The 20,402-nt window shown below is 45.1% G+C and overlaps 4 protein-coding genes across 13 annotated transcripts in view; 2 read left to right on the top strand and 2 right to left on the bottom strand.

The window, feature by feature from the left end:
* LOC119559875 (maternal protein pumilio) overlaps positions 1 to 3,556 on the top strand; it is a 186,030-nt gene extending 182,474 nt beyond the window's left edge. For 7 of the 9 annotated variants that reach the window (XM_037873018.1, XM_037873009.1, XM_037873035.1 and 4 more), the window contains one exon: positions 66 to 3,556. In XM_037873018.1, the coding sequence (XP_037728946.1) occupies positions 66 to 555 (490 nt within the window). In that variant the 3' untranslated portion in view covers positions 556 to 3,556. The remainder of the gene's footprint in view (positions 1 to 65) is intronic. The other 2 variants (XM_037873025.1, XM_037873047.1) reach the window with 1 other exon arrangement.
* Positions 3,557 to 5,496: 1,940 nt separating this feature from the next.
* On the bottom strand, positions 5,497 to 6,790 carry LOC119554407 (adenosine deaminase-like protein). Its single transcript, XM_037865300.1, has one exon. It carries the CDS (start codon positions 6,745 to 6,747, stop codon positions 5,740 to 5,742), a length of 1,008 nt encoding a protein of 335 aa, XP_037721228.1. The 5' UTR covers positions 6,748 to 6,790; the 3' UTR covers positions 5,497 to 5,739.
* Positions 6,791 to 7,082: 292 nt separating this feature from the next.
* On the top strand, positions 7,083 to 9,026 carry LOC119548572 (protein Red). The gene is made up of 2 exons (XM_037855893.1): positions 7,083 to 8,750; positions 8,821 to 9,026. The coding sequence occupies exons 1-2, from the start codon at positions 7,167 to 7,169 to the stop codon at positions 8,908 to 8,910; spliced, it is 1,674 nt and encodes a 557-aa protein (XP_037711821.1). The 5' UTR covers positions 7,083 to 7,166; the 3' UTR covers positions 8,911 to 9,026.
* On the bottom strand, positions 8,915 to 20,286 carry LOC119548564 (jmjC domain-containing histone demethylation protein 1). Of its 2 annotated transcripts, none has more exons than XM_037855877.1 (6): positions 20,153 to 20,286; positions 19,025 to 19,239; positions 14,184 to 14,344; positions 12,557 to 13,935; positions 11,736 to 12,496; positions 8,915 to 11,652 (listed from the first exon to the last, which is right to left on the bottom strand). In XM_037855877.1, the coding sequence occupies exons 2-6, from the start codon at positions 19,154 to 19,156 to the stop codon at positions 10,045 to 10,047; spliced, it is 4,041 nt and encodes a 1,346-aa protein (XP_037711805.1). In that variant the 5' UTR covers positions 19,157 to 19,239; positions 20,153 to 20,286; the 3' UTR covers positions 8,915 to 10,044. The 2 variants fall into 2 exon arrangements, with proteins under 2 accessions (XP_037711805.1, XP_037711814.1); XM_037855886.1 differs by having other exon boundaries at positions 20,205 to 20,280.
* Positions 20,287 to 20,402: the final 116 nt, after the last annotated feature.

The following is a 20,402-nucleotide window of genomic DNA, read 5'->3' as shown; positions in this document are numbered from 1 at the left end:
GAGTGCTGCAAAAATAAACTACAAGTCCACTGTAACTAATCACATTTTGCATTTACCCCCCACAGCGCGTTGCACGTGATGATGAAGGATCAGTATGCCAACTATGTGGTCCAGAAGATGATTGATGTTTCAGAGCCGACGCAGCTCAAGAAGCTAATGACCAAGATCCGGCCCCACATGGCCGCCTTGCGCAAGTACACCTATGGCAAGCACATCAACGCCAAATTGGAGAAGTACTACATGAAGATAACCAACCCGATTACGGTGGGCACAGGAGCCGGCGGAGTGCCGGCATCCTCGTCAGCGGTGGCAGTCAGCGGCAGTGGAGCTACTTCGTCATCGGCCACAGCATGCACCAGTGGCAGCAGCACCACCACCACCAGCACCACCAACAGCCTGGCCTCACCCACCATTTGCTCGGTGCAGGAGAACGGCAACGCCATGATTGTGGAGCCCTCATCCCCGGATGCCTCCGAGTCCTCATCCTCGGTGGTGTCGGGTGCCGTCAACAGCGGTCTGGGTCCCATTGGACCACCGACCAACGTTGTGCTGTAAAGGGGAGAAACAAGTAAACAAAAGTAAACAAATAAAACCAGGCAGTCAAAGGAAACTTCCTTCTCGAATCGCAGACTAGTTTTTAGGAGCTGTAAAGCTATACATAAACAAAAAAATACATATAAATGTAAACTAATTTATTGAAAAAGCAGCTATCGATTGAGAAGCTGCTCTCGATTATTTGTAAAGTGAAAACAAAACACACATGCGCCAAGCTAGAGAAACAAAAAAGTAAAATGCTGGCCAGCTAGAAAGCAAAACAGCTTGAGAACTAAAGCTAAAACAAATTTGTATTTTTACGAACAAAAAGTAATAACACTCTCACGAAAGAAGATTTCAAAATATTTGTACAATGCGCTCGCATATTTAATTTGTAAAAAAGAAACACACAGAACACACAAAGATGAGGAGAAACAACAAAAAAGGCGTTATACATCGCAAAAATGAAAACACACTGAATGTAAAGTTTAATGTCAAGAAAACCATTTTGTCTGCGTAGATTTTCGTTGTAATAACTTTGTATAAATTAATGATTATATAGCAAGTCTATCTGTAAATGATTAATGTTTCGACTGTAAATTGATAAGAGGACAACTGAAGAGCCGGCGAGCAGAAGAATGAAGAATGTAGAAAAGCTGCAGAAGGGCTGCATGGATAGGCCTAGAATTTATAAGTGCAGACAGAGGAGGAACCATTTCAAATATACATACATATATAAACGAGGGATAACAGCAGAAGCCACACTTAGTGTAGAATGTAGAGTAATACTGTTTTTGGAGCCAGCAGCTACCGGAAACACAATGAAAACAGAGACACACGAGACACGCCACGCCCCCTCACGCACACTCGGTTGCATATACCCACACCCACACACACACACACACAATGAACGACTCTTCAGCCCATTCACGTTGCTTTTGCACTATGTAAAAATTTTGTATAAAAAAAACCCCCACAACAAACCATGTAAACCATGTAATTTTCAAATGTTTCACTGTAAAATGTATACATACTATATTTTGTAAATTTTTTTTAAGTCGCAAGTAACTCATACATATTCTATTCTAAACTGCACGCATGTATTTATAATTTTATACATATTAGCTGGCGGCCGCCCTCCGATGATCAGCAAGTACTTCGGTGGGTGGGGCGTCAGCTAAAAGAACCTGTTAGCCAAGTAAGCCCCACTGATAATGATTGGATTTTAAAACTATAACCATCAAAATAAACCAATTTTTTTCCAAAATTATCCGACACACTTTTACGTTTGCTAGCCCACCTTAATGTATGATATATGTATATGTATAAATATGATTTAAAATCGACATTATGCTTTCTCAACTGCACACTGAGCAAAATCAGGTGGAGAGTTACCTTTGCTATGTTAGACAGAAAGCGCTTGTTGCTCCCTGCGAAGCTTGAAATGCATTCGCTTTGAATAATTAGCCCTTCCCCCACGTAAGTGTATAAAATTGTTTTAAAACGTCATCGAAACACTTGTAAATTGCAAACAAAAATTGTATATGTATACATACGAACGAATATTGTAAAAAGTAACAATACCAAGAAGAATTTTGTACATTTTTGATATAAATTTAGATTACTTCGCGACGCCTTATTCCAAATACTAAAATACTGAAAATACTGAAAACGAGAGATGGTAAGAAAAACGAATTTAGACTTTTTTGTCGGTTTCGTCGAAACACACAAAAATCCAATGTAAAACCATTTTTGGAGATCAATGTAAAGTGTATTATGCATATTTTTGTACACACAAATTCGTTGTCGTGTCGTTGTATGTTGTTGTCGTCGTCACCGTCGTCGTTGTCGTATTTTGTATATAACAAGCAAAGGATACCAGTCATTGAACATTTGTAATTTTCTGTACATTTCCCCCCCGCAACACATAACATACATACCATTAACCATTGATCGTAATCCCTCATCCCTCGTTCCAAATAATCCATTACATCCGTATACCCGTATTATCCTGTCTCTGTACAAGTGAGCGCATTTCAAGCGACGGCGCAAGCAGGGCTCGGTATTATTTGTTTGGTATTTTTAGTTATTAACTTGTCAACTGCCTGTCTCTAGAGCGCAATGCACTGATAATTTTAATTTAAATAATCCATAGATGAACATTGTATTTAGGATTCTCGAGTTCGATGGTCGGTCGATCGATGATCGCATCGATACGGAGTGAACAATGCAAGTAGAGATGCTTTCTGTAGACTAAACACATTGCTACACGCCGTGTAAATTTGACGTGTAAAATACACAGGACACCCACACACACACACATACACTCACAAAAACACAAGTACACCTACACACACACACAGGACACAGCGAGCTGCTTAGCTGTAGTAGTTAGCGTAAGCCAGCAAATCCCTATAAATATATATATTTAAACATACATATTTACACGCATATAGAGTTATGTACTACACTTAGTTTTGAACTTGACGTGAGGCAACGTTTTTAAAAATGATGTAATGATGTAATGATGTAATGATGTAACGATGTATATGTAAAATACATGTGTAGAGTAGCGGAAGTGCTGTGGCACAGTGAAATTTACACGTAAGCTGGCGTATTCTACACACGCCCAGTTTTTACAGTAACAATTTTTTGCACGCATGTATGACACTTGGGTATACAAGTCGAAAACTAAAAACCTAAAGCGAATTCCAATTAAAACAGAAGCCAAGCAACATTTAACAACCACAATTGTAAACAATATAACATAAATTGTACGCGAACTCCCTGTAAACTTGTAAACGTGTAGCGAAGCGAAACGAGCAAGCATTTTTTTCTATGCCCAAGGCCAAAAAAGGTCTGGCAGTTTGAAATTGCAAAAAAGGAAAAATAAAATCCGGCTGCAAGTTGTTTGGATTTTTCGCAAACTTAACTGTAAAAAAAAAAACAAGAAAATAAAGCCCAATACTGCAAAGGGCCTAAAGATAACCAATATTTAAAGTAAACCTTAAACATACAGCAGAAGCAGAAATTTGTAAAATTTTTTCGACAGCAGAACCTTGTAAACTAAGCTAAGGATATAGCTAAAAACCATACTCTAAATAAATAAAAACCATTTGTAATTTGTTGTAAAAAGAAAGGACAGAGCGACGGAAGGCGGAAATTTAAAGGCATGGCATGTGCTAGAGCTGGCGTCAAGTAAAACTATAAATTATATATAAATATAAATATATATTAAAGCATATACATACATATAAATATAAATATACAGTAATTAATTAATTACGAGAATATTTTGTAGTTACACACTCGAACACACGGAGAAATTCAAATATACAAACAGAGCGATTGTTTTAGTTTTGTAAACGGCGAGCGATTGGCACAAGTTATATAACTAAAAATTTGGACAGCATTGCATTCGAGCATTTGATTTAACTATGCATTAGACTCTTATGTTTATTATTATTATACAAAATACGATTAATGCTAATTTCTTTGTGAAAAAAATAAAACAAGTTTATTATGTAGCAAAAAGCAAACGTTTTATTTCTCAATTCGACCCATTCGATTTTCTCTCCTCCACCACAAAATGCACACAGACACACATAGTTTCAACTAATTGGCTTCAATGGAAGGCTGCGATAACTACAAATCTGAAATCAAAATTGATATTAATACGGCATGCTGCAATTAAAGAGCATAGCATTACATTGAAAATAACAAAACAAATAGATAAATAATATACACTTACCATAACCTATAGCCCTTCCGAAACCACAGAAAATGGCACAACCAAAAGTGAGCGCAAAGTTCGAGGCATTTTATACGGCGCATTTTTTATATATGAACAGTCTAGCTGTCCATATGATATGTATACCCAAAAAATGATCGACTTTTATAATGAGCCAGTAAGTAAACAAGAAATATTTTTTTATCAGCCTTGGCAAGCTAAACTTTTACCAGGCCGTAAATTTTAACAAAATTATACATACTTCAAGTGAAGAATACCAAAACCTTATGCCCAAAATCCAAAATGAAGTCGAATACAACAGCAAAATCCATACCATACCATTTTCAACTAGTAGAATTTTTCCAAATTGTAGAAATGTAAACCTTTATATAAATATATAGATTTGTAATTGAGCTCTCAAGTTCTATACGATATAAATAGACACCATAAACTCCTAAGTTGGTCGTTCCTTGTAAGCACGACTTAAAAGATGAACTGGATACAGTAGTAAAACTCATGTAGAAAAGCATAAAACTAACTAAGCATTAAAAAATATAGTTAATCTGTACAGTGGCGTAGCCAGGATTTGGTTGAAGGGGGTTTTCGAAACAAAATTTGTGTAGCATACTTTTTAACACAATGTTTTGCGTGGGTTTTCACCTGGGATGGACGTTTAACTCTTAACCCCCCCTGGCTATGCCCCTGAAACTGTATATAGGGAATACCAGGCAGGCAAACAACTTCAACTGAAATCTCCACGTTTTGGTAAGTGGATGGTCTTACTTTAAAGAAGAACTTAATTCGAAGAATTAATTTTCAAACTGCTTATCAAATATATACATTTGATATTCTAATTCCCAAAATTATTCCTTTAGATTTCGATCGTCCACTTAACTTCGACGCAGTTAAGACGCCCGCTATTGACCAATGCTTGTACTCCATTGTATTTTGAAAGCCTAAACCCCCAAATAAGCCACACAGAAAAACAGAATCGAGAAGATCTTATAATAAATGAACTTGAATTCAATTAAGAATGATATTAAAAGAGAAAGATGAAGAAAAGCATAATAACCTATTAGCCACATATGTACGTACGACGGATGAACATACATAACTAATGAAAAACTTGTAACTAAATACTTCTACATATTGAATAAAAAGAATGATATTAAAACCGGAACATTTGTTCTTAAGAACTACATTTTCAAAAGATATAGTTTAAAGGCAGAGACTCGAGATTTTTTTTTCGTTTATTTAAAAAAAAAAACACAGACGGAAAACCAGAACCAGAATGGACTGAAAAATTCCGTGTGCCTATGGATTGGAAATTTTAAATCAATTTTAATCGGAACTTTATTTTTTATTTAAATTGGAAAATTTAATTTTAAATATTTTTAAAAAACCACAAGATTTTAAGGTTGGTCTTATGTACATTTTTAGTATCGGAGTATTTTGATCTTGATCTTCGTTTTCCCTTATATTGGCAAGGTGGCCGCGTATTTTGCCACCCTTTCCGCCATCTCTTTTTGCTCCTGGTCGCCGGCGAACGAATGATGCACTGCCTCCAGGGTCAGTTCAATGCATTGCCTATGTGTTAGCCCAAAGGTTTCTGCAGCCAGCAGAAACTCCTGTGTCAAGGTGGTGTCAAATATTCCGCTGTCGTCTGTGCAAATAACCTTTGGTGCATCCGCTTCCATTATTCTTTTCAGGTGATGCTCCTCCAAGTTGGGCACTGTTCCCGACTTAACGTTACTCGTGAGACAGCATTCGATGGGTATGTTCTGCTGCTTGAGAAGAATAATGTCCTCGGGGCTCAAAAAAGTGCCATGTCCACAGCGGGACATTCCAAACTGCAGCATTTCCTTGACTTCTGAAGGATTGTCGATCTCCGCACAGTGTATAGCTAGCTTTAGACCGTTTTCACGAGCCTTGGCAAGAATGGAAGCAAAGTCGGAAAACCTTCCATGAGCTGGGTTACCGCTCAGATCGATCCCTAAGATAAGATCTGAACGGGATTGGGCCAACTCCACAGCCAGGGACACGGTCTCCTCAGCCGCGGTCACCGGTTCCGCTCGGTTGATAGAGGGAAGAAGTTTGACTAGTGTATCCGGATACTTTTCCTTTGCCTTCTCGATCGCCCCGATCACGATCTGCAGGTATTCCCTGCGTGAATAGTTCTCGTTCTCCTTGGGAGTGGTCCTCAGTTCCACATACTGCACGTTATCGTGGGCGAAATCCCGCACGGCCAGCTCTGTGGCCAATCGCAGTCCTTCCGCAGTAGAGGTCAGTTCGTGGATAAATTTAAAAGTCTCAAAGCATGCATCTAAATTCTTTTGAAATCGAATCGCGCTTAGCTCCAAAAATTTCTGCGAGGTGGATCCATATAAACGCTCGCCAAGATCACGCAAACTTTCGATGCCCAGGGAGCCGTTGAGGTGAGCATGAAGCTCTACTTTGGGAAGTCCTTTTAGAAAATGTTGCATTTTTATAAAAACAATAATAATAACATTGATCGAATTCTTATCAGAACAGTGCCATCAGAGCTGGGAAGTATGTAGTTTTGACCTTAAAGCTAGCTAGATATAAATAAAAGTCTAAGCACTTAAATAGCCATTATTCATGATAACCTTTTTAAGTATACCAAACCAAACTTTTTGTTATTAATTGATGGTTTGTTTGAATTCAATCACATAAGTAATATTTTTTATTTGATTTTACAAAACTAGCTAGTTTTAGCGGAAAAGAAGCTAAACTTTCAAGGCTGATATCGCCCTCAGCTGTGCCAACAATCGATAACACACAACTCACTTATGGCCTGACAGCCCTGGTCAGGAAGGGAAAGAAGAAGCACAGCTTGTAAATATAGATTTTCTATACGAATTTTCCTGGAAACTCCTTTACCATGTCGGATGCCCACTTGGAAGCACCGCCCTCGGTGCGACTGACAAACGATGACTTCCGCAAGCTGTTGGCCACGCCCCGCGCTCCGCCTCCTGGCTCTGGGACAAGCAGCACTTCCGGCGGAGGATCCCTGGCCACGGCGACCTTTGCCACGCCCTCCACCGCCCCCGGCTCGACAGGATTGAGCGGGGAAAAGAAGAAGGGTCAGAGCAGCAGCGAGCGGAACGACCTGCGGCGCAAGAAGAAGAACTTCTATGCGGCCCTCAAGAAACAGGAGGATGTGAAGCTGCTGGAACTATCGGAGAAGTACAGGGACCGCGCACGAGAACGTCGCGATGGCGCCAATCCGGATTACGTGAACGTGAGCACGCCTGGCCACGGAAGTAGCACCAATGCCTACCGAGCCGTAGCTCCCGATATGAAATCCGGAATCGACGCCCAGGAGCGAAGGAGGCGTATCATTCAGGAGTCCAAGTTCTTGGGCGGTGACATACAGCATACGCATTTGGTGAAGGGTCTCGATTACGCCCTCCTACAGAAAGTGCGCTCCGAGCTGCACTCGAAGGAGGCGGAGGAGGAGGAGATAGCCGCCGCCGTGGCCAGAGAAAAGCTGGCTGAAGCAGCTGCCGCCGCCGAGCAATTGGAAGCAGAACGTCGGGAGTCGGAGGACATCAATGCCATCAACGGTGCACTGGCCCGCAATATTTACAACCTGGTCCAGGCACGGCGATCCAAAGAAGTTCCCCGCAATGAACTCTTTGCGCCAGGACGGATGGCCTACGTTATCGATCTGGATGATGAGCTGGGTGAATCGGATATTCCGACCACACTGAAGCGCTCCAAGTTCGAGGTGCCGGTGGCACGAGAGGATGTGGCCACGCTGACCACCAATGACATTGTGATCAACAAGCTCTCGCAAATCCTGAGCTATCTACGTGCCGGTGGTCGCAACAAGAAGAACAAGAAGCGTGACAAGGACAAGCCGCTTTTCTACGAGAAGGAGGTGGAGAACCTTCGGGGATCGTCCAGCAGTGGTGGCACCAGTCGGCACACCACCTCCGCTTCTACCAACAAGGAAGGTAAGCCTGCCCCCGTGGGCGATAGCATCTACGACGATGTTGGGGATTATCAACCCACTACCACGCGAGGGGATCGAAGTCGCCAAGAGCCTGGAAAACCAGCTGCCTCCTACTTTGGCGATGGACCGCCCGAGGCGGTCGAAGAGCCCCTAATTTCCAGCATTCCCCCACCACCCAAAATATCGAAGGCCATGGCCTCACGCTTTGCCGAACCCGAGGGCTATGCCGAGTGCTATCCGGGACTGGAGGAGATGAACGATGCCATCGACGACTCGGACGATGAGGTGGATTACACCAAGATGGATCTGGGCAATAAAAAGGGTCCCATCGGTCGCTGGGACTTTGACACGCAGGAGGAATACTCCGACTACATGAGCACCAAGGAGGCGCTGCCCAAAGCCGCCTTCCAATATGGCGTGAAGATGCAGGACGGTCGGAAAACGCGCAAGAACAAAACGGAGAAAAACGAGAAGGCCGAGCTGGACAGGGAGTGGCAGAAGATCCAGGTGTGTAGATGACAATGGATCCACTATTAATCGGAAAATATATTTTACCCTTTTTCTTTTATTTTTCCAGACAATCATTCAAAAGCGAAAACTGCCCAAGGATGGGGGAGGTGGCGGCGGTGGTGGCGATGAACCCGATTACAAATCAGCAAAGTACTAGACAGTTTTTAAACATTATTCTATATTTGTAATGTAATTCTGTAAAACATTAAATATAAGTATGCGCGTACTTGTATTATCCTTACATACTCTCAAATATATATTTTAGCAACGTTATCACTATTTTAACTGCTACTGGAGTGGGAGGGTCGGGGTTCTTAGGGAGCTTGGCAGGTTGACTTATCGACTATGTGCGGCGTTAGCGCTGGTACAGTGGGATTCAGAACTGTAAGACGCGAGTTATAATTGCATTGAGTAAGGCCAAAGTTTGGGAAGTTTAAAAAGGTTTCGACAGTCAAATAAAATCGGGTTTATCATTTGCTTGCATTGCGCTTACAGTCCCGAAACGCACTGCCTGTGATTCTTAGTTGCTGTGCGAGCTGGATCTACTTAAGCTGGATGGGTGCACCTAGTGCTGGTCTCTAACTTGTAACTCCTCCTGCATACTTAAATATATGACACTGATTAAATGTAATTACCATCGCGGGAATGCTAATCTTAATCACTACGCTAAGTCCGAGTGTGAGGGTTGTGGCTACGTGTAGAAAAGGGGGGTTTGGAGAGGATGGCTGCCATCTAACTTCGGAAAAACCGAAGCTCGGCCCTTTGCACTGCCCAATGTGGTTAGCAAAAACGGAGAAAACGGGGACGAAAAATACAAATCCGAAATTAAGAATATGCCTTCCCCGTGCCCTATAATATTGCAACATTTTCCCGTTCTAAAAATTCCTTTAGCTTAGTTTTAATATTCTTAGGAATATTGAAACCATGAAATTAATGATTTTTTGAGATTCTCTCTTTTTAAAGAGGCATAGGATAAGATAAGAAGTATACAAGCAAATAGAAAATGGGCTGGTCAGATAGCGGGGTGGAGAATATTTGCGTATTTCGGATGCCGCCAAACATCCTCATCAGTGACCTTTGGGAATCAAGACCCACTCGGAAAAATCGGAAAATCAGAACCTGACTAGCTTAGCTTTTAAGAACATAACCACACGCAATACAAAGGACCGGACGACTCTCTTTGGCTTGCATTCCGGCGAGGATTCATGGTATGAGGATTGGGGGCTTAGAAAGAGTGCTGTCCTAATGCATACGATTAAGATTTATAGGGCCTCCTCCAGCTGCCAGTTGCTCAGTCGTGGTGCCAGCTTCTGGCCACTGTCATCGAGTTCCTACGCCTCCGCTCCACCAGCTTGATGTCTCTAACGCACAGGTCGTGTTTAGAGTTGCTCGCAAAGCGGATGACCGACTGGGTGCTCACTTGGGGAACATGACGCAGATCCAGCCAGATGAGCCCGTCGCACTTGGCCAGATGCTCCAAAGCGTTCTCAGAAACGAGCCTGCAGGCGCTCAGATTCAGCTCCGTTAGACGGGCAATGGCTGTGGTGGAGGTTCCTATTTGCGCCACGCCCGCATCCGTGATCCTCTGGCAGGAGGAGAGATCCAAGTGCCGCAAGTACGGTAGCGACTGCGTGATATAGCGCACGGCCACATCCGAAATGTCCGTGCCCGCCAGCTTAAGCACTTTGAGATCCCTTAGCCGCGTCTTCGAGTCACTCAACCCAGGTCGCGAGTCCTTTGGCGGAGAGAGGATATCCCTCACGGCAGCATCGTTTAGGCCCCTCACAAAGCTCAGATCCAGAGTTTGGAGCGGTGGACAAAGGCAGGTGTGCAGCGCCAACACTGCCTGGATGGGGCAGTTCTGCAGCGAGAGATTCTTGAGCGCCGGCAGACGAGCCACCAGCCACGCCAGCTGCCGCTTGGCAATCTGTGTCCAGTCCAGAATCAAATGCTCCGGCTGCCTGCGCACAATCGCCGTCAAAAGTGAGGCTGACATCTTGTGCTCGGAGCAATTCATTTTCTTCCACAAATCGGGATCAACGGCCGCATTGGACCATACCTTGCACACCGAACAGCAGGTGACCAGCGTGTCTTGCGGAAGATATCGAAAAATTATCTTCAGCACGGTGGGATCCAGTGCCAGATTTTGAGCAGAACTGTGGTGTTGATTTCCCAGGCCATTCGAGCCGGCTAATCCTCCATTATTGGTTCCGCGCTCGCCGTTTCCACCTCCAGTGGAATTGGCGCCGCTTTGATTGCTGCCATTGCTGATGCCATTGGTGGCGGACGCACTGCCTCCATTTCCACTGGATGAAGAGGAGCCGGTGCCACTAGCCGGGCGCACCACATACTGCGGTTTCTTCAGCACTCGCGTCGACGAGTTCAGCATTTGCTGGGCCAGCTGCGATCGTATTGAGTTCTTCTTGCGGGAGCCACCTCCTCCGCCACTGCCGCTCCACTGATTGGTGGATACATTGGCGGTTCCTGCTCCTCCAGCTCCCTCTGCCGAAGAGCCACACGGGGCATCATTACTCTCGTGCATGCTGCTACTAACACTAGTTCCATCGTCGCTCTTGCGCCGCTTCCCTACTTTGGACTCGCTGCCAACGGCATTGGGTGAGATTCCTGGCGATGGGGTGTCGCAGCTGTTGTTCCGCTCCGTTTTAACCTCCAGCTGGTGATGGCGCTTCATGCCGTGCTTCCAGTGCGTCATATGGCCGCTGGCCGTGCCGGATTCCATCTCCGACTCACTGGTGAAGACAAAGTCATTGTATTGGCCCACCGGGGGCGGCAGCAGTGGGGTTCCCTCCGCGTGGCCTTCGCCTCCGCCACCTGGCCCATGGGAAACGGAAACACGTCGCACTTCGGAGGACTTCTGACGAGCTCGGAAGTGACGGGGCTGTGGGAAGAGATTAATTAAGATTAGTAAAGGCTAGGTAAGGATTGGTATTAAAGCTAAGATACATAGTTCTTAGTTCTCACCTTGTAGTCATAATTTTTGCCGGAGCGACAGCAGCTGGGGCACTCCCAGCTGTTGGGCAGATCCTCGTTTACAATACCCTTGGCATCCGCCGCATCCTCTGTGCCATCCAACTGCGAGAGAGCACAGTCCGGGTGGGCGATTTCATAGCACACGGAGCACTCCATCAGAGCCGAGGGCCCATCGGCGGAAGCCAGTTGCTTGGTCTGTGGCGAGACTGGTGTCTGGCGCCAGCCATCCAGGTGACAGTAGACGCACTGCGCTGTGACCGGCAGCATGGGCGACAGACACTGTCGCATCATGCACGTTTGCTTGGCCCTGCCGGGACCACCGAACTTTACCATGTCCATGCAAAAGGGACAGGTGCCGCAGTCGGATCGCTGGCAGGCGGCACAGTTCTTGCACCGCGTCCTACGCCGTCGTGGTTGTCCGGTGCCAGTCAGATTTGGCGACAATTTGGCACCACCGTCCCCTGGAGAATGACAACTGTCCATGCTGAGAACTCCTCCAACTGCTCCGCCTTCACTGTAGCTTGAGCTGGTGGCAATGACACTGATGGCTCCTGGTGCAGGTCCAACTCCTCCACCGGTGGGACTATGGCTGCTTCCCACGACTGCAGATCCTCCCCCTCCTCCCACTGAGCTTACCAATCCTCCAGAGCCACTGCTACTGCTGGCGGCAGCTGCCACCAATGCGGTGGCCAAATGCATTTTCTTGGGTGGGCGGTACTTTAGCGTATCGGTGGGCAGGACAAAGGTGGCTTCTGTAAATTAAGGAATTTATGATGATTATAGGCAAAATAAACTCCAACCAATTAACGCACCTGGCTGCGATCCATTTCCTCCGACTGCTACTCCACTACCGTTCTCCAGTTGCTCCTTCTTCATCACTCCGTTGCTGTACTCTATTCCAGCGCCCATTCCTATTGCAGATCCCACTCCAGTGGACTGAGATGTGTCCGACTCGGCCTCCCTGGCTCTGCCCGCCTCCAATTGCTGTTGCTCCCTTATAACCTCTGCATTTTTGCGCGCAATTTCCTGCTTAATCTCCTGCTTCACCCGTGTACGATCGTACAGCAAGAAGGGCGGCTGTGATCCAGGTGGAGATTTCAGCACGGACATGCCAGTGATGGCCAGATCCTGCTGATCCTTGCAGTGACGTTCCACTAGCGATCGAACATCCTTGATCAGGGCCACGGGATCCAGGACTAAACTGGGAACGTTCTTCTTCTGCGGCGGCAGATCGTACAGATACATCACGATCTCCTTCAGGCCAAAGAGCTCGTGGTGCGTGAGGTGGGTGTGCGGGCGAGCAGCCATTTCATCCTCGCTCAACGAGGCTTCACCCTCCAGGTGGGAGTGTCCCAGCAGCGTGTGAACATAGCGCGCAAGGACGTACCACAGCATCTCCGTAAAGAAGGGGTATCGAAACTTCTGGGGCACCTTCGTACTGTCCTCCACACTGGCTGTTTTCAGTTGCTTGACTATGCCAAAGGAGTGCAGAAAGTTCCCGCCAAAAACTAGGGATTGAGTGGGCGTGTAGACTGCATGAATCCAGCCTGTGGGTATGAAGAAGGTGTTTCCTGCAGTCAAATAGACTCGGGCACACTTTTCCACAGTGTCGCCGAAGAAGACATCCGCCTGCTTGCCCGAGAGAACCCACTTTTCGTACAACTGAAGATTGCGATCGGTGGGTGGAATCAGCCAGAATACTTTGCTCCCTCTTAATATATGATACCACACGGAAGTGCCGCCAAAGTCAATGTGGAAATCGGTGTAGCAGTTCTTCACCGACATGAGGCAGTACTTCTGCACCTTTGGGTACATCATGCCGCCCAGCAGGTTGGTGCCCTCCCGCTGGGCGTCCTTCAGCTGCTTGGGCCACACCACGTCCACCCAGTCGATCTGTCGCACGATCTCCGGACTCTGGACGAATCTGTCCAGGCGGGTGTGTGAGAACTCCAGCGAAATCACGTTTAGCAGGCGGTCCTTCTGCGGACTGTCGTAGTACTGCTGCCACTCCTTCATGGTCATCTGTAGATTCTTCTGCGTGTTTACGTCCATGACGTCGAGGAGTCTTCTCGATCCCACGCACAGTCGCACGTCGTTCACGGTGAATTCTTGAGGATCGGGCATGCGTAAGCCCAAACCCGCTTTGTCCCGAAACAACAGAGGGATGTTGAAGCCGTGCTGTTGTAGGAATCTATGTAAAAGCAGGGGAAAATTCGAAAACACACGTTAAGTGTTTATATTCAAAATAATGATTTTTTTAAAGGGCAAAATAAGTATTTGTATTTAATTAAACCATATAACGATCTCATTCTAGTTGTTTTACTGCATCCGTCATTTAATGTAGGTCATAAAACAAAGCTGAGCATATCCGTTGAATGGCAAACCGATAATGACCGCCGATTAGCAGGCGATAAATACTGCGTAGCTTGAGATACTTACGCCACGGTGAGATCGCATCCGCGCATCTCGCGCACCATTCCCGCCTGCGCGAACTTTGAAGATTCGAGCTTCTCGGCGACGCTGAATCCGCGCGTCCCCTCGCCATCCTCGTCGCCCAGCGTCCATTCCTCCAGGTAGAGCTTGCGCTGCTTCCTCTCGCGCTGCAAAGAGAAAAGAGAGAGAGAGAGAAGAGTCAGGTTGAGTGACTGCTAGAAGGCCTAAAAATATACCGATTGAACGGAGGGAGCAGCCTCTGCCGCTGCCTCTGCCAGCGACGCTGCTGACGCCATCACAATGATTCACTTGCTCCTCTCTTCACCACAGTGATGTGCTCTCCGGACCCACCCGCTCACTCTCCTAGCGACCCTCGCCTTCACTTTCTCCCGTCGCTTGGAGGACTCTCCCGCCTCTGCAATTTCGTTTTCATTTGTTTGCCGATAGGGATGTCAGTATCTATAAAAACTATCGTATCTCTTTCGAAAATGGGCTTTGAAAACTATGTTGTCTTTATGGGAATGGCAACTCACATATTTCCAAGAGAATTATTGATTTCAAGTAACAAAATATCAAGTTTAGACACCAGATCGTATCTATTGTTATAATATTAGGAAAGCAAAAACCATTATTCCCATTCTTTCTACTTTGAATGAAAATAAAAAGATCTAAAATCACAAACAAGGCAGCTTATTTTGATTGATTTATTAATCACCTGGTGGTGCCAAATGGGTTCAAATTGCTGGGTCTGAGATTCACTATCGGATAACACTAACGAACGTAATTAGAGAGGCACCTATTGGGAGAGAAAACCAGAGAGTCGAACGAATTTAAAGAGAGCTACCAAGTAGGAGAGCTTGCTAGCTAGCTCTCCCAAGCAAAAATCTATTTAAGCAACATGCTAAGCTCACATTTTTTCACTCGACAAGTTTTCGACCGCGCTGCTAGTGCGTTTGATTCCCATAGAAAAGTCGAAATAAGACGTATATTTTGGGGATATTTAAATATTCAAAAATAATATAGTTGTCTTGGAGTCGTTTTGAAATGGTCACATATTTTTGACAACCGTTGATGAGTTTTGACCGAAAAGCTTTTCGTTTTCCATTAGATTCGGATTTCATACATAGGTTTCAAGGCGGTTTCCGAAGCAATTATCGCATGGTAACCGTTTTGTGGTTTCACTATGTTCCCAGCCAATCTGGCTTTTCAAAGCTTAAATGCGTAAATAACGTACAGATATGATTTCATAAGCAATAGTTATGTAGTTGGTCTTATTTATGTACATTTTTGTGTTTAATCACTTATATAATTGACATTCTATACTATGCGATTATATTGCTTTAATAGGAAAAAAAAGAATTCTATATTTGAAATAAATCCCCCACTACAAACCCTTATCACCTCAAACTTTGTGTAATCGCAGCAACAAAGTCTCGAAACCTTCTGCTTTTGGGCTATTTATAGTTTTGGTAAGGCAGGCTTTTTCAATCAACCCCCCTAAGGGATGGCAACACTGGTTGGCAAAGGGCAACGGGATTCGAGTTGTCCACCACGACCTGCTCCACTCTCTTCCCCACCCCTTGCTATTGCTGTCTCCCTTCAGTGCGCATGCACTTTGCATGCGAATGCTTTGTTATTCTTGCACTGGTGGTGGTGCATCGCCGGCAGAGAGGAAAAGCATCTGAGAGATTGAGAGATTTGTATCCCTCAGATGCGATGCGATGAGATGAGAGACTGTTGCTCCAAGGAGCGGTGAAAAAACAACAAATACGGAATACGAAATACGAAATAAAAAATACGAAATGCATTGCCATGTCTCCTGCTTTGAGTTTATTTTGGCCGCTGCAAGTGGGGTGGTAGGGGGCGGAGAGGGGGTTGAAGTGGGCGGGGGGCGGTAGGTAGCGTCGTGTTTGCAACGAAAAATCTATAAACATGGATGCGCCTGCCCTCGTTTGTGTTTGTACTTGTTTGTGTGTGTGTGTGTGTGTGTGGCATATCCTTTTTAAGCGGCTTGCCCCACAGAAATGTTGAAACTTGTTTGGCATGTTCTAAACGATTTTTAGTGACTTTTCATTGTGGCCACGCTGTTGCTGCTGCGCGGCTGTTGTTACTTTTGTTTTTTACTCTTGGCTGAAAAGCTTGTTTTGGTGTCTGGCCGATTAACAATCGGCAGGTAGGAGAGGAGGCAACAACAACAACGGCCGTAAAAGCACACAGAAAAAAGCCAGCAGCAGGTCAACAAGATATTTACATTTCTCGCATGTTCTTTTTGATACGTGAATAAAGTTAAATTTAAACGAATTCATCAGGTTACCTCCGAAAGTAAAATACCGGTCTCATGTTTTACTTTGTAATGTTACCAAACTGTTACTTTAAGCTAGCAATTATACCAAATTTTCTCACTGTGTAAGCGAGGAAGCCACAACAACAAGTACGACTGCCGTAACCACATAAAAGTTGCGTGTAAGACAGAAAACCAAAATCCAAATCCAGTCAAGTGGTTTCGTATTCTTGTTGTGGTGGCGTCACCTTCGCCCCTTCGCCAAACCGCACCACCCATGCCCCCGCCCACCAGTTGGCCACCTGGGTACCCTAATGTATTCTATTTAAGGTGCTAATTGCGTACCCTTATCTCTGCCATGTGCTCCGAGTGCTCCTCTTTCCGCTGGCTCCCTATTTTTCTCCGCATTAGTCACCATAATGAGAGTTCTGCCTGCCACCTCTCTATCCAGCAATCCATTCATTTTTAATGGGCGTTCGCTCTCCTCCGGCTATGAGCCACTCCAATATGCATAGATAGACAAGTCGAAGGGAAATTGAGTAGATTAGCGACTGCTCATATACCCTAATTACTATCTTATAAGGATAGATAATGTCAATGTTTGTATTTTGTTTAGATTGTGTTTTTGGAAAAGATAAGTCGAATACTAGATACCCTTCGCTCGAACCTAAATCTTTACCGCAAGTGTAGGGTAGTACTATGATTTATTACGTCGCTCTGTATAAGGTCAAGGTCTTAAAAAGTTTAAAAGGGGTTCTTGAAGTCATATAACAAACATAGGACACATCCAAGCATAATTTATTTATAAACTTTGCTTTTGGCTGGCTTCTAAAGTAATTGGTTGCCATTCAAGCTCAATCTTGAGCGAAACATCACTAATAGACTACCCACCTTTCATTTAGTTTTTATGCTTACACTTTAGGTTGATACTATTCACTAATTAAAGGCACATACTTATGTATACCCTCCAATTGAAGGGTATAATTGCGTGTGGCAAGGGTATAATTGCGTGAGGGAAGAGAGATTCCGTCGACAAGTGCCGGGCGGGAATTCTTCGTCACCGTTCGCAGCGAACGGAAAGCGACGAGCGCCAGCAGCTGCTGATCCAATTTTGGTGCTAATCAAATGCGCAGGCCGAGGGAACTGTGGACGTGAACTTTGCAAGTTGGCCAACGATATGAAATCAGTGAGGCACCCCCTTGAAGCGAAACCCCCTACCCCTACCCGTCGTCACCCACGCCCACGTATCACTTTTCCACACAGAAAAAAAAAAATACATGTAATCGAAAAGTCCAAGTCCGAAAGATAGACATCTTTTAAGATGTGCATAATAACACAACTAAATTTGCTAAACTTCAACTTTTACTAACAAAAATCCGGGTTGAAATCCCACTGTTGCGCAAAGATTTTTTCTTGGATTATAAATACATATCATTTTTAAGTTGTAAGATAAAATTAAAAGGCTGACAATTTAAACTCTCCTCTTTTATTGCCAATCAAAATACATCAAATAGAATGTGTTTCAATATATTTCTTTCAGTGTAAAGCAGTGTCAACGTCAGCACTACTCCCGTCTCGCTCCCCCTCCCCTCCCCACCCCTGCCTATGTAAATATGTTGGGCAACAACAACGCAACAATGCCCTGTTATCTACGATATGGAATAGAAGCCGAAGCAGAAACACACCACACACAAACCCACCAGCACCCCAACAGACACACACACACACACACACGGACGCATGCCCCAATGGCAAATTGAAAACGAAATGCGAGGCAAACAACAACAATGGCAATAATAGCGAGAAGAAGAGAATAACAAACAGCGAATATGGCAAATAAAGCTCATTGCTTTCGGTCATGCGGCCTCAGTTGAGCTCCAATGCTCAACGGGCGCAAAGGAAAATGGAAAAGGAAAAGGCGAAAATACAAAAATACAACAAAAAAGTATAAGAGATGAGGGCGGGGTGCGGGCCAATTGGGTGAGCATGCATTTTATTTCCACCGATTAATGATGAGTTTTACGTTTGCTTCCACAACCGATTTGCTATCTCTTGCTGGCACTCTTTGCTGATCATCTACTTATTGGGGCTCGGCGGGCTTATCAATCAGGGTAACAGGTGAACTTTCGTATGGCGAACCACCCACCTGGGGGGTGGCCTCATTATAAAACCCGTTTAGGCGTCTTCATGACTTTTGTCATTTATGAGTTGACAATATTTGGAGGTATACTTGAGTTTTAACGTTATTTATGTTAATTGCTGAACTCATATTATTAAAATATAATATATTAAGTAATCTTTACAAACACTTGATTATTACACAGGTGAAAAGATGACAGTCAAACTTCCAAAATTTAACATCTGGCAAGAGGAAATTGATGTTTGACAGTTTATCGAATTTTTAAACTAAACACCATCTTCGATTATTAATTGACTTTCACAGTTCACCACGTTGACCGACGACGTACAGAAAATGCAACTTTGGGAGGCACCACCGTAGGTTGTCGTGGCTTTATCGGTTATTGATAGAGGGTGAAAAGGGTAGGCGCAGGGGGGAAGTACTCACCAGTTGACGCCGCTGCACGCCTTTTGCATTTGGACTGGGATTGCCGTTGTTGCCGCTGTTGTTGCCGCCGCTGCTGTTGTTGTTGCTGTTGCTCTTGGCAGGCGACGACCCCGTTTCAACGGCGGTGGACATCGCTGCCTCTTATTTTTTTTCAATTTTTTATTGTTGCCGCTCGTTTCGGTTCCACTCGACGGACTCTATTTGGCCAGGTTCAACTGGAAAATCACGGAAAATCGTAGATGAAGACGATGCGTCAGACGTTTAGTGGCGTTTTTCAAGCAGTTTGCAGTCGCCGCACCAACAAACTAATTACGCTTATTACTTCACACAAATTGAACGGCCAGCGCACGCACACACACCCACACACACAAACGGACCGACACGCGACGCAGAGCAGCGCACTTACACACGGTTGGCCGACGAATGAGCGTGCGAAAGGGAACTGGGAGCATTGGAGCCCAAGAAACCCACCAGCCAGAAGCAAAGCAGAGCCCCAGCCGGCAAACTCACCACGCGGCAAGTACAGAGGCTCGCCTGAGCAAGGGGGCGCAACCGGAGCCCCCCACCACGTGTGCCGCTGTGTGCCCCGCGGCTACGCCACTGCCCACGGAGAGGTGGGGGTGAGGGTGGGGGAGTACCAAACCGTACCGAACCGCAGAGAGCGGAAAAACAAACGAGCGTGGTGAGTTCGGCGATGCGTACTCGGGATGCTCTGGCTCGCTCTTTCGTGCATCGGTCAACGTGATGTTTTGCCATTCAACACACAAAAAAACGCTCACTTATCACGCTCCACGTATATTCGCCACTTTCCCATGAACTTGTAATAAGAATTCTAAATTTGCACTTCGCCTCGTATCTAGTTTTTGTCAGATTTCCGCCGCCGCCGCGGATGCGATTTCTGTGCCTTTGGTGGTGTCTCTGATGGCTCTGCCTTTCGCCCTGCTTTTGTTCTGATTCGGCTTCTCGTTCTCCGACTTACAATCTTTTCGCTTGCGCCATGTAGTAAATTTTAATTATAATTAATACGTTTTGGCTGTCTATAGGGGGGGCAGGGCAGTCAAGCAGGCACGCACTCCACCTACGGCGACGAAAAGTCACTCACACAAATTGTTAAAACGAAAAAATTACCAAATTAGCACTAATTTCAATGGCTTTATGGGCGAATCACTCTCGGACGTACTCGAACTTTTTCCGTACGCGAGTCGCTGAAAATTCTCCGGAGTCCGGTCCGCAGCGCTGCGATCCGACCCTTTTCACAATTTTTTTCAGTATGACCGCAGTTGGATAGAGGTGGGGAAACATCGATGTCATCGATGTTTTCAAAGCATCGGTAATCGATGTTTGTCACGCTAACATCGATGTTTTCCATCTCTCCATG

The sequence above is a fragment of the Drosophila subpulchrella genome, chromosome 3R (genome assembly GCF_014743375.2).
Source record: "Drosophila subpulchrella strain 33 F10 #4 breed RU33 chromosome 3R, RU_Dsub_v1.1 Primary Assembly, whole genome shotgun sequence".
Classification (NCBI taxonomy): domain Eukaryota; kingdom Metazoa; phylum Arthropoda; class Insecta; order Diptera; family Drosophilidae; genus Drosophila; species Drosophila subpulchrella.
The sequence above is the reverse complement of the archived record's forward strand: the minus strand, read 5'-3'. Positions and strand labels throughout refer to the sequence as shown.